Genomic DNA, 13684 nt, shown 5'->3' with positions numbered 1-13684 from the left:
TATTTACAGAGTGCCCTTAACCTAGTCCTTAGGTTTTGGAATCACAAAGCAAATGAATTCATTTAAATCCAAAAATGATCAGGGACAAGCTTTAAAAAATCAGAACGAAAAGATTAAGTGTCACTTGTGTATTTAAAGTAACTCAGTTCGTTTCCTTTAAAGTTTTCTTTCAACTTCATCCCGCAAATATTTACTTAGCCTAAACTTGTATCCTACAGACCCAGCACTTTTTGCGTCGCGTTAAATGCAAGTTACTTACTTGCAAAACCAGCTTAAAACAACGTCCTCCGCGCCCCTCGAACTCGTTGTCTCAGGGTGGCCGCCGCCCCTCCGAGCCAGCTCGCTTCCCCCGCCTGCCCCGGCCGGTGGGGCGAGCGCTGCATGCCCGAGTCCCCGCCTTTCGCAGACAGCGGTCCCCGCAGCGACCGGGGAGACGCTTTAAGTCCCCGTCGGCGCGGCTCCCCGCGGGTCGGCTGAGGGACAGCAGGCCGGGACCCTCGTCCTCGGGGGATGCGGTCGGGGTCTGCCCAGCCGGCGCCCTCCGGTACCGGCGGGAAACCTGCGCGCCGGGGCCACTTGAAGTTTCTGCCGCTCGGGGAACAGGCGGGGAGGAGCCGGCCGTCAGGAGAGGACGAGGTGGGGGTAAAACAAGCTGAATGAAGTCGCAGAGCGCGGTCACTCGAGCCGGGCTCCCCCCACAAAGAGCCCAGTCAGCCGCTCTGGTTATTCCCAAAAAGAAACCTCGCCGCTCACCGCGGGGCCGGTTTCCTTCCCCTTCCCTGCTGCTAAACCTCCGATCTGCTCGGCAAGCGCGGCGGCAGCGGAGGGCTCCTGAGCGAGGCGAGAGGCGCAGGGCATCGCAGCGGCACCGCTCAGGATGTCGCCTCTTCGCGGCTGCCACAGTTCGAGGACACGGGGACGGTCAGGGTCCGCCCAAAGCCCCCGGACCGGGTGTCCGGCTTGGGGCGCGGGACCTGCGCGCACCTCGGCCAGGGCAAGGGGGCTGCGCCCGGCGCTCGGGGGAGCTTGCCAGGGAGCGCGGGGGGCATTAACCCGCCAGCCCACGGCCGGGAAAACGTTTCCAAAGCGACCCCGGCACGGCCGGGAATCGCCGCCTGCCAGCGGCGTTGGGCGGACGCGGGGCGGCCGCGGGCGGAGGAGGAGGAGGGCCCGGCCCTCCCCTCTGCTCCCGCGGCCGCGGCTCCAGGGCCCGGCGCTGGCACGAAGTTCCCCCTCCTCGCAGGAAAAACCAAGTGGGAAAGCAGGGGTTTTCCGAGAGCTGTGACCTGGCACGGAGCCTCCTCCGCGGGCGAGGAAAGGGGCAGGCGGGCCGCCCCCAGCACCTCCGAGGCCCCCGGCCCACCCCGCCCCCGGTCCCCAGCAGGCTCCCGACAGGAGACGGGAATAATTTCGAAAGAGCAGACGGGACGGGAGAGGCGCGCAGGGCTGGGCGGGGCGGGCAGTGCCCGCGTACCCGGCTGCCGACTCCGATGCAGGGAGCCGATCCCCCCGCGGCGGCCCTCGGACGGGGTCTCCGCCGCCTGCCTCCGCGCAGCGCTCGGGCCCCGTGCAGGGTACCGGCAACAGCACCATCCCGTCCCACAGAGGCACTTCCAGAGCCGTGGCAGCTCGGGCATCCCGCTGCCTTCCCGGGTACCCCGCAAGGGCGCAAATCCGCCGCGGCGTCGGGGCTCTCTGCTGCGAAGTTTCGCACCACCACCGCTGCCACCTGCGCTGTGCCTGCGGGCGCCGCACCCGCGGGACAGAGCCCTCGGGGCCCCGTTTCGGGACGGTGTGTGGCACACAGGGTGCTCGGCAGGACTTCCCCGCGTAACTCCCCCTGCCCTAAACTTCGAGTCAGTTTTGCGCGGACCGGGGACGAGACCGGATCCCCCGGATCTGCAGCGGGGACGGTGTCCCCGAGCAGTGACCGGCGGGGCGTCTGCACCCGGGGGAAGGCTCCCGCCGGCCAGTTGCTTGACGGTTTCCCGGCCGCGGTTGCACTTCCTGGCCGGGGTCTTGCCGTCCCCTCGGCGCTGGTGGCCCGGTCCCCGGTGCCCGCCCGAGCCACGCTAGAAGTTGGCCCGCGAAGGCAAAGGCGCGACAAGGCGCGGAGCGGGCGGCGGAGGGGGATCTCGCAGTCGGCAGCCGTAAACTTTTTTGGCAGGACGAAAGGGCTGTTTGCCGAGGGGGGCCCGAGCGTGCGCGGTGGGGGAGCGCCGTGCCTTTCCCCCCTTACCTTGCATGTTTTCCGGCATCTGCCCCTGTTCCCCATTCGACCGGGCGAGTCCCAGGGCCTCCGTCTCCACTTTGGGCAGCATGACAGGGCGGCTGCGGGCCGGGGTGGGGGCTCCGTGTCCGTCCGCGACACCAGCACCTGGACACGGCAGCACAGATTTAGCTGGAGCAAGAGGCGCTCGGCGGCCGCTGCCTGTTCCTCCTCCTCCTCCTCTTCCCTCCCTTTGCTCCGCGCCAGCCCTTGCCCTGCTGCAGCGGGAGCAACGAGCGGCCCCGGCCGCCGGGAAGCGCCGCCGGGTGCCCGCGGCTGGGGGAGCCGCGGAGCGGTAGTCGGGCTGCAAGCAGCGGGGGCGGAGAGGAAAGGAGGAGGAGGAAGACTGGGGGGTGCCGGGGAGGAAGGAGGAACCCCGGGAGCCCGCAGCAGCTCCGCCCGGGGCTCAGCGCGGCGGCAGCCCGGCGCCCCGATCCATGCGGAGCGGCACAGCGCACAGGAGCGCTCTGCCGCCGCTGATGCTGCTGGACAGGGTTCCCACCCCCGTCCCCCTCCTCCCTTCCTCCCTTCCTCCCTCCTCCTCCTCCTCCTCCTCCCCCTTTTCCCCCCGCCACAAGTGCGGAGGTGCCGAGTCGGGACCTCTAGCCCCGGGCCCGCGGGGAGGCGCTCCTCGAGCCCAGGGGCTGCAGGGCGCGGGGGGCTCCGGCGAAGGGGGGCCTCGACACCACCCTTGCAGCCAATAAGGCAGAGGCGGGACGAGCAACACCCGCCGCGCACACACACACACACGCACCGCACACACACGCACAGGAGCATACACGTTTGCCCAGCGCGCTCACCCCCTGCCCAGTTGTTAAACAGGGCTGCGGGGTGGGGGGGCCTGGGATGCAGCCACCCCTCCCGGCCCCAGCGGAGCCTGACGGGCCGCCAGCTCCGCCGAACCGGGCTGCGCCTGCCCTCCCTCCAGCTGTGTGCCTCCTTGCTGGCGGGCAACGCCACTCCAGTTCCCCTGGGGCCGGCGGGGCAATTCCCCCGCCCGGACAGCGGCGACTGCGGTGACCCCGGCCCTCGCCTTCCCTCCGGTCGGGCGGGGGTAGGCAGCGGAAACCCTTGCGCTTGGAGAACCCTAGCCCTTGCGGCCACGTTGCCGCCGCGCAGCCCTAGAGCCTGAGTAAAGCGGGAGGGAGCCGCGCTTGAGCTCGCTGAACCTATTCTGGCTTTTTAGGTCTCCCTCCCCTAAACTTCTTGCGAAATATGTCGGTGCCAGTTGCACCGTTTGCACAAAATCCAATGCCCTGACAGAGCCACCGCTTGAGCAAGAGACTCCCTTCCCCGGCTCACGGTGCAGCAAGAGGCACTCGTTTCCAAGTTGTCCCAAAGAACTCGTTTCTCTCAAGCGGGTGTCTCAGCGGCGAGAGCCGGGTGGCCCCGCGGCGTGGCGGGACGGGGACTCCGGGTGCGGCGGGGTGCCGAGCCGCCCGGCAAGCCGGGCCGGGGGTCTGCCCGCCTCCGCTGCCCTTCCCGCCTCTCCCACGCCGGGAGCGCCCGGGGCGCTCCGCGCAGCTCCCACTGCAGCGCATAGATAGGTTTAGCGGTGCGGGATGGGCGATATTTGCACCTTTGAAAGCATCCGAGCCCCCCGCCCGAGCGCTCGGCTGCCCGTACTCCTCTGACACTTTAATCTCCATTGTGTATACTAAGAGATGAAAATATTTGGCAGTGAAAATTGCTTCCGATTGAAAGTGAGGCGCGGAACCGTCTCCGGCGCAGGGTATAGCATTTCCCATCGGTTGGGAGAGAGTTTGTGAAAACTGACCCTTGTTGTAACTTATTAAATATTTGTGACGATCGCAAGGTGACCAGCGGTGGGACAAGCCCTCCACGTGCAGAGTGCGGACTCAGCTGTGCTCTTGCCTAGACAGTTTAAACTTTTCGCATCCAGTAACTGGAAAAAGAGAGCTTTGCTTAATTCAGCGCAGATCCCGAGCCAACCCAACACCAGCACCACTGGAGTAGAAAACGTCTCTTGCTTTCCTTCTCTGTGCAGGGATTAACATTTTTGGGGATGGACTCAACGCGCAGAGAGGCTCGGACCTCTCGGGCTCTTACCATTCTCACCCCATTCCCCTTCGGGCGGGAGGGCAAGCAGGCGAGCTTTTGATCTGTATCAACACGTTATTTCTCAAGTTATAATTTCAGAGTTCAACAGTTCGCCTGCGAATAAGTTTTAGGACGGAAACAATGGCGAGCGCTGGGAGCGGGGTGGCTCCCAGCGATGATTTGGCGATGGCTAAGGCGGGGTGGCCGAAAACCATCCCGAGGGAAAGCCCTCGTCTTTAGGCAGAAGTAGCTCGGGCTGAGACCGCGTCTTGGCCCTTGGAAAGTTGTTATCAGATACACTAATTACCAACAACACCTCTGGCAGGCGCCTCGCTGTAGCATCGCCCTGCGCTGAGCCCCGACCGGCTCTGCACTGGCGGCGTCCGCAGCGCAGCGGCGGCTCCGCTCCGCTCCCCCGGGCGCCCTCCGGAAGGGTGTCGGGGCTGCGGGCCGGGGGTCTCCGCGGCGCGGCGGGGCCGCGGCCCTCCGGCCTTGCGAACCTGCAGCCGGGCCGCTTCAGCCTGCTGCGGGCCCGACGGGTGGCCAGAGGACCCCGGGGGCGGCTCGCAGAGGAGCTTCGCCTCCTCGTAGCCCTTCCCCGCAGGAGAAGCGTTGTCAGAGCACAGCTCGGCTGCACTTACGGCAGACCGTGGGAAGTTTAGCACACATCGGCAGGGCACCGCCGGACCCGCGCTCTGCAGCTCGCTGGGCTCCGTCGGGGAAAGTGACGGTCCGTTCCCTCCCGCTCGCCGCCGGGTGGGTCACGCCGCTTAGCGACGCCCCGCCGGGGCGCTCCGTGCCTCCGCTCTCGTTATTGCTGCTCCGGGAAAGGCACCCGCGTTTTGGGCGAAAGCCGGGGAAGGAAACCTCGCGTCCGGAGGCGAAACCGGCCCGAGCGCTGCGGGGGCCAGGCGGGCTGCGGCCCCCGCGGGCATCCCGGTCGCCTGTCCCCGCCGGCGGCTGGCCCGGACCGGGCCGGCTCTCCCCGGCCAATACTCCCTCTTGGACACGGCCCTAGTACCAGTCCCCGGGCTCTTCGCTCCTACTCGTGGGCTTAATGTCATTCCGCCGGGGAAGCGTTTGGAGCGAGTTCAAATTGTACATCGCAAAGCCACTCCGCGAACTATCGCTACGGATGAAAATACTTTGGAGTGGTTATTACACATCCACATTTCTCTGAAGTAACAGTTTAGGGCAGTATATATTATAAATGATACCTGGTCCCTTGTGGCTACATTTAATTTAACATGGAGTTCTAGCTCTCACGATTGCCTTGAGCAACCTTAATTACCCTTTCTTCTAATCTCTTCTCCATTCCTTACTAAGTTCCCCAAACTTTTTTTTAATGTGATTTCTCTCCTGAGTTTGCCTGCCTTGTTCTGACTTTGCCTGAAGGTCTTGATTGACGCGTGTAATTATAATTATAAAAGATGATGGCTCGGGGAGCCTCCAGCAGCCTTGATTAGTACAAGCGGCAAGACCTGGAATATTTTATACTTCCCTATTTAAATGTATGTACATTTACATTAGAAAAAAACACGGTCTAATTTTAAATAATCTGAAGCTTCTTCCACCTCTTTGTTTTCAAGGTAGAGGGTTCTGTGTGATGATATTTCAAGGCAAGCTCCACTTTCTTACAGCTTCAAAGAGGCCACGGAACCTGGGCAAATTTCAAAGCCTTTTCCCCTAAGCAGGGACATTTCCAACTTCGAGGGTCTGCTCGATGATCAACAAATAGCACGCTCCCTTCTACCTTTGGGTCGGGAAAGTGTGCCGGAAAATGTTTATCTTCCCAGCAAACTAGCGAAAGAGAACTTTTTGGGGGAATATTCAAGACAAACTTCGCAGAAGCAAATGAAATAAATAAATAAATGGAGGACTGAAACTTTTCTGCTGGGAAGTCTAAATTCAAAGCCGATCAAAAAGACTTAGAGGGAAGCATGTCAGAAGGAGAGAAATCCGCATCCTGTCCCTCTTCCTCTCCCGCTGAGCATTCCCGTTTGCCGCCAGCCCAGAGTTGCTCTGAGCAATCACTCACTGAAACGGGTGGCTTCAGCCAGGCGCGGGGCGAGAGTCACCGCCACGCAGCCTGTCCCCGGCGCGGTGACAGAGCTCCGGGCACAGGCTGGCACGGCCCCGGGCACGGAACGGCGCCGCCTCGGGCACAGGCGGGTGCGGCCCCGGGAAATGCCCCGGAGAAGGCAGCGTGTGGCAGAGAGGCAGGCGCAGGACCCTTCTGCGGCTGGGAAAGTTTATAACGCGAGTTTGCGGCTTCACCTCACACAACTCTCACGCCCAGCTTTACGGGACTGTTTACACCAGGAAAAGTGTATCCAATACAGGCTCTGCTCTACTTTCCCGGCCCCCCCCCCGTCCCCGCTTCGCTCTTCTCTTCTCTTCTCTTCTCTTCTCTTCTCTTCTCTTCTCTTCTCTTCTCTTCTCTTCTCTTCTCTTCTCTTCTCTTCTCTTCTCTTCTCTTCTCTTCTCTTCTCTTCTCTTCTCTTCTCTTCTCTTCTCTTCTCTTCTCTTCTCTTCTCTTCTCTTCCTTTCACCTTAAATCTCCCCCCCTCCACTCCTTGTCATAACCACATCACCCCTACAGTACAAAGGGGAGAGTACCTCGAAACCTTCCAAATCCCGTAGCCAATGCATTCCTCTCACCACTTTGTCGAGGAAATATTGCTTTTAATTCCTAGGGATTCTTTTGAGCGGAGGCTGTTAGTGCCTCCAACTTAGGCTTTAGGAAGTAAATTATCCTCTCTAGAGAACTGAAAAAAAAACAACTCCAAAAAACCCCAAACACAAAAATATACTTTCCCCCCTGTATCTATTTTTGATCCACTGTCAGCGAAACAGAGTGGGTGCTTCAGGCTGAAATATTTTGTGTAGTAAAACGCACACCACAGAGGATCACTTTCCAAAGCCTATTGCCTTTTTTTTTTTTTTTCTGCTGCGAATCATTCACTGTTGCCTTACGGAGATGTCGAGCCTCTCTGGTCCGACATAGAGAACCATTTCCAAACAGTCAATTATTGACCGAGAAGCTATTTTTAAAACCCGGCCAAGCTTACTGCTGCACGCTGGAATGCACTGCTGCCTTATAAACACCTGGCAGCAGCGCGATGCAAAGCTACAGGAGACTCCGGAGTGAGGAGTGCGCCGGGCCAAGTGGGTGGTAAAGCACCTCTGTGATTGCCTTTCTTTTATTGCTAAGTGAGTCATCAGCGAGGTGTCGTAACACTTCACCTCCTCCTGCCGCTGTCTGCTCCGCCCGGCCCGGCTCGGGGCGCAGGGCATCGCCGAGCCTCCCGGCCCATCGCCCCGCCTCGGGGCTCCCCCCCGCGGGGCCGCCCGCCAGAAAGGCAGCACACGTATGGGTACGGACGGTTAGTGATTTCTTGTTGCAAGGCAGCTTTCTGACGGACATTTTGCTGAACAAACTGGAAGGCGTGGAAGGGCTGAAGCCCCGGGGGTGTGCGAAAGCTGAGGCGCCCCCGGGAGCCGTTCGTAAGGCGGCGAACCCTGCCCAGAACTGGCGGGAGGGGTTCCCTGGATCAGTATCAGCAGCGAGCCACAGCCTTTTCCACGCTGCCGCGTGGAAACCTTTATTCATTAGGACACTTAAAGATCCAGTTTTGCAAGTAGGAATTCTGCTAGATTTTTTTTTTCCTTCCATAAATTACGTTACTTCCATAGGGAAAACGCCTTCTAGTTCCGCACTGCGTGGACCTGTTGCCGCTAACCGTGCGACGAGGAAAGCGTGGTCGCTCTGATCGCTCCTGCCCGCTGCGGGGGTGGCTGCTTCCCCTCCCTAACGGGAGCCGAGGAGGTGAATCCTAACGCAGGGGCTCCTCTCCTCGCCGCTCCCGCCCGCCCAGAAGAGGAGCCGCTGCCCGGCGCGGTGCTCGGCGGTGCGGGGCTGGGGGCAGCCGCCGCGGGGCCAGGCCGAAGGGACGCCGAGGACAGTCCCGGCGCTCCCCCTCCGCCGCCGCGAACCCACCGCCCCTGCCCGACACTGATAATTAGTTACTTTTCTGATGAGGCTCTTTTGTTTCTGCCTGTGCTGCCCTTTTGGAGCCGAGCGTGGAACATCTAGTTAAAAAAGCTAGAGCTTGGTCTGGAAACAGATCTGCAAATGTATTTGTATATAAAGCAAGGCTCCTGTCAGGGCTGCGTGCTGTTCTCTGTATCATAAGAGATAATTGATTTCTATCCTGCACAGACAGGCTTAAAAATGAAATTTCTTTTGCTGAGGCAACTGACCTTGATCTGTTGGTGGAAAAAAAAGAGATGTTTTAGGTCTGCCTCCCCTTCCCCCACCTCCTCCCCCCAGTTATGTTTTGAAACTTGGAAAACTTTATTCAAAAATAATTTAATATATGATCTTTATAATGAAAAAATTTTAAGCTCATATATATATCTCTCATACAAGATTTCTCCACACATAAGCACGGAATCATAAAACAAACCATGCGAAGATAAACTAGGCATAGTTTATACTGAGAACTCTTGATAAGGATTGTGTACATGTGCATGTCCATTGTATTAAGAATGTATTAATATAGATTAATGTATAAGCTTGCATATCTATGTAATACATATAATATACTCATGCAATATGTGAGTAAACTCTAGATAGTAATAATAATCTGGCATGAGAAGTTGTAACAGGTTTCCTCGCAACGCAGCCGAACACAACGCCTGCTGCGGATAATTCTTCCCTTTCACCCTATATAAAGACAAATTTGAGAGCTGACCTTTAAATTACCCACACGGACCAGTGGCTGGAGGCGTTTTGTCAGCACTAGAGGTCTTCCTCTGGAGACCACAGACATCATCATTGTTACTTTGTCTCATGTATTTGTGTATTTAAAATCAGACTAACTGGAAAAAATCGTGTGTAAATGTAAATACTGCCCCTTTTGTAGGCAGCTCCTTTGCAGTATAACAAAGGGAAAAGTATTTAATGGGAGGATAATTGATAAAAGTAAAGAATAACAGCAAAAGTTCACTGTTATGAAAAAATCACCTATGGCTCATATCTTGCAGTCCTCACACAGCCCCAAACTGTTCACTGCTGTGGAAGCTTTGCCTGCATCATTGCTGGCCAAAATCCTAATCCAAACTTTTAAAGATCATATTTGCTGTCTTCATTAACCATATGAAATTTAATTACATATGCATTCTAATAAAAATAATAATACAGAAAACCAAACCTTGCCAACCTCAAGAGCACTAATTATAATACGATAACCTGCCTGAGGACGTACATTAAAATTAAGATGGCAGTGAGTATTAGACAAGCTGAAGTATTTCACACTAAGGAGCCACAAATGATTATTTTTCCTTACATAACAATTTTTTAAAGATAATGAAACAGTTATTTCTCTTAAATAATAATAAATAATGCTTATAAAAATTGCATGGTGTCCCTAATGACATTAAGACAAGAGGCTGATTAGAGGAAAAATAAAATTAGTCAAGTAGCTTTGTATTGCCCTGGAACCTGGTAGACGAAAAAAAGTCACGTTACTTCTATAAAAATTTTTCTAAGTCCATATGATGTTCTTCATCTGGAAGACAGGATGTACTATTAAGATTTTGAGAATTCCATCTGCCTTTTTGACTAAATGACTGTAAACCTAAAAGCAGGTGCCAACAATGGGTAGCGCCCACTCACAGTCTTGCTGCAGGCTGGTTGTGTTTGCTCTCCAAGGGTCGGATCCACTGCCACTTAAATCGGTGGAGTCTGATTTGCACTCATGGGAGATGGATGAGGCCCTCCTTGCTGGGAGAAAGCTAGGTCATTCTTGCTGTGACATGTCACCGATTTATATCAAAAACTAACTTATTCCTACATGGGTGAATGCACTGGGGGAATCTGCAAAGCAGGTGCTCCCTGACAAGGGCACCTCGTAGCCACTGGGGTGGGAAGCAGCAAGTGCCCTTGGCCTGAGGGGCTGGCAGGGTGGAGGGCTGCAGAGGCCATGGCAGGGACGCCCTCACAAGTCCGCCTGCTCTGCCTCTGATTAGAGAGGAAAATATGAAGGAGATGCTGGCAAGAACAGGATGAAAGCCCAGGGATGGGATTTATTCTTAAGAGCACTTGGCCCTGCTGCTGATTGTACTTGTACCCTGGGAGGACAGCTTTTTCTTCTGAAGAAATACTCTCCAAGTGCAAATAAGAACAGAATCCATCTCCTTCCGATCTGGTTCCCCCACCTCCAAGCAGAGGCCTGCAGGGGGGTGCTGGTTACATTTAACCCTTACAGGTGCGTGGTGATCAGTTTACAATGCTGAGTTAGATGAGCTTTTCAGGGATGCCACGATGGCCTTTGACTGCAGTGTTACGCAAGGGCAGAATCCTCCCCCTGACCCAGAGCACGCAGGATTTCGAAGAGTTTAACAGGATTTAGACCTGCTTTTTCTGGCCCATGCTTTGCTATTCTGTCCTGGTATATCTGTCATACAGCACATGTATGAGTGCATTTTGGAGGTATGGTGACAAGAGTGCTCTGCTTACTTATGTCTCCCACCACTCTGTTTCTCATATCTACAGAATTTAGGGAACTCAGACCTGCCAGTCTTTTGGAAAGCATGACAATGGCACTTAGTTTGTCCAAATATGACAGATAAGAATGTCTTATTTTCCCTTCCGCTTGGGTTGTATCCTTTCGCCCCAAGAAACTTTATTTGAGTGACCACTCTTCAGACACATAAGATGTATTATTATTTTACTATCCCATGATGAAGGCTGAGGAGAAAGGAACAAAGGCTCCTCCAACACCTTTCCCTCCCTGGCAGCCAGAAAGAGCAAAAGTTAGAGCGAGATCCAAGATAGCAAGGACCAGCTGGGAAGCTGGACTTGCCCCCCTTTTCCATGTGTTTCTGGGGGCAGAACTATACGGAAGAGCACCAGAGAGTCTCTGGCTTTAAATTTTCTGTGGCTTTGCTGGGATCAGCCCTCCTGGCCCAGGTATGGCCTGACCCTGGTCACAGCCATGTCCAACAGGCCATGAGTGCCTTGTGCCCTCCATCTGTTGTGGATGGGATACCCCGACAACACTGCCACAGGGACCACATGGCTCCCTCTGAGGAGAAGCACCAGGAGCCCATCCTGGAGTGGGGCTGGCACCAGGCACAGCTGGCCAGGAGGCAGGCGGTCGTGGACCTGTTGGTGTGATCCATGGGACATTAATCCTCCAGCCATCCATTTGCAGCCCAGCATTTGCAGCCCAGCAAACCTCACTACGGTGTTGGGCACGTTCTTGTGCGCAAGATGTATAGCAGGTGAAGCGGGTGAGAAGAGACCCCCTGGGGGCCATCTGCCTGTGACACAGCCAGGTCGGAGATGGGAGCCCTTCCCTTGGGCACCTGCCCCTTCCCTGTGAGAGAAGCAACAGCTCCACCCAGGAGATCAAGATCAGGTTTCAGCTATGTTTGCAGCTATTTCCTGCAGCTGTTGCTGCACCCTCCATCCCCACAGTCCCGAGCCTCCCTTGGTGGCAAGGTGCCTATATGACACCCAGCATCAGGCTGAGCCCCTCGCCTGCCATGTGACGACGCACTTTGGGGGCAAGAGGAGGAGAGCGAGCCCTGGTTCCAACACAAAGGCTGAAGCTCCCTTTTTTCATCCTTGCCATAAACTGCTGTGTTGAGGCACCAGCCTTGCACAGCCTTGCAAAACCCTGGGCTGTGGAACCTGGAGAGCTGCTGGGCCAGCTTGTGAGGAGCTTTCTGCTCCGCGAAGGAGAGGTTTCCCTTGGCAAGCCTTCTCCAGCCCTCCTTGGTCCCGGCAGAGGCTGATGGGGCAGGGCATGCTATCATGCTGCCAAAGCACAAGCACCTTGCGACCGGCGTCTGGTGAGAGGCAGAACGACCCAAGATAGGACGTGCGAGGTGGCGAGCAGAGAGGTGGCAGGGAGGGGCACCTGCTGGGGCTCGTCCATAGCCACCACAGCCCTGGCAGCCCGGGGCAGCAGCCTGTGCAACTCCCCTCGCGCCTGCAAGCCAGAGCAACCGGCCCCTGCCGGCTTTCTGATGGGGGGCGGGTGCTGATTCCATATGCTACTGAAAGTATTCACTTTGCTGCTCTGAAGCCTTAACTGACTTTTATTATTCAGCCCACCCCCACTGAATGACACTATATCTGCATTTTTAGCTATGAAAAAAGAATCTGCGTTTGACATGTGTGTTACAGAAAAGACCTGAGAACATTCCTGAGGTTTTCTTCAACAAGAATAGTCAGGCGAGAAGCAATTTTAATCTAATTTTTGCAAATGTTTATACATGCACACACACACGCAATTTCACAGTTATTAGCAATTGTTGTAGATAAAGATATCATTAATTATCTGATTATATATTTGATAATCACTTTATCTCTGGAGAAAAGTGTTGTTCACTGAATCGTCAGTTTTCTTACATTTTTACGTTGTATTGTAAAGTTGGTTTTTTTTGCCTAACACGTGCAAATTAATCAATTTTGTTGGCTTGTCCAATTGTAATTATTTTTTCAGTTTGGACAGCCCCAAGTCTAATATATTTATGCAGCGTCTTCAAAACAGTTAAAAAGCTGTTACTTACCAACTGATGTAAGTCCATGTTTTATAGATTCCTGTATGATGGCTGTGTGGGAACCAGAAGACATTATTAGGTGTAAATATACGGTACCCTTGGGTGCAAGGTGTACAGCATTGAGCACAGAAGAGGTGCAGCCTGTAAACTTTTCTGGCCTTGAGACCCAGGCTATAATAACCTTCAGTGAAAGTCGGTGTGATGAACAACAACAACAAAAAGTTATCCAAGATTTCAGAAAGTAACAAGCATGTCTTTGAGTGGACTCTGTACTTTTTCCAGCATTAGTGACCTGCTGTAAACCATGTATCCCATTTCATGATAGTCTCTAATCAGAAGAATTGGAACCTGTGATAGGTTTGGCACTGTCACGTGGTTTTGTACAGCTTGATAAGAGGACCCTGTTATAAAGTGACAGCAAAAGAGATAAGAACTCTTGGCAGATAATGGCAGAGAAATGATTAACCTAGAGTGGAGAGGTGCTATGAAGCCCAGAGAGTGGAAGGTTGTAAAGTTGTAGGGTCATAAGATCGTACTGAGTGGATGAAAAGCCATACCAACGTAAGTGTAATGACTATAAACTCAGACTTGTGACCTGTCTTCTTGATGTCATCACCTCTTTGCACAGTGGACAGCAAGCATGGTTGTTTTGGCCTCTGTAAACATTCTTTGGATGGCAAAACAAGCAAGCATTAATTCCTTAAAGGACGCTTCTGAATGTGCTTGGGATTCTACACTCTGAGTAAGAGCACCAGCAAATCTCTGGTGGTGGCTTGT

General features: G+C 55.0%; 1 protein-coding gene across 4 annotated transcripts in view; it reads right to left on the bottom strand.

Moving 5' to 3' along the window:
* The window catches only part of NR5A2 (nuclear receptor subfamily 5 group A member 2), a 97926-nt gene extending 84707 nt beyond the window's left edge, over positions 1-13219 (bottom strand). Inside the window, exons 1-2 of one of the 4 annotated variants that reach the window (XM_054211426.1) lie at positions 12917-13219; positions 2240-2377 (exon numbers count right to left, since the gene is read on the bottom strand). In XM_054211426.1, coding sequence (XP_054067401.1) covers positions 2240-2377; positions 12917-12980 — 202 coding nt within the window. In that variant the 5' untranslated portion in view covers positions 12981-13219. Of the gene's footprint in view, positions 1-259; positions 393-2239; positions 2378-3069; positions 3386-12916 lie in introns of those variants that run through there. The other 3 variants (XM_054211429.1, XM_054211427.1, XM_054211428.1) reach the window with 3 other exon arrangements.
* Positions 13220-13684: the final 465 nt, after the last annotated feature.

The sequence above is a fragment of the Rissa tridactyla genome, chromosome 8 (genome assembly GCF_028500815.1).
Source record: "Rissa tridactyla isolate bRisTri1 chromosome 8, bRisTri1.patW.cur.20221130, whole genome shotgun sequence".
Classification (NCBI taxonomy): Eukaryota; Metazoa; Chordata; class Aves; order Charadriiformes; family Laridae; genus Rissa; species Rissa tridactyla.
Note: the sequence above shows the minus strand (reverse complement) of the source record. Positions and strands in the feature narration are given on the sequence as shown.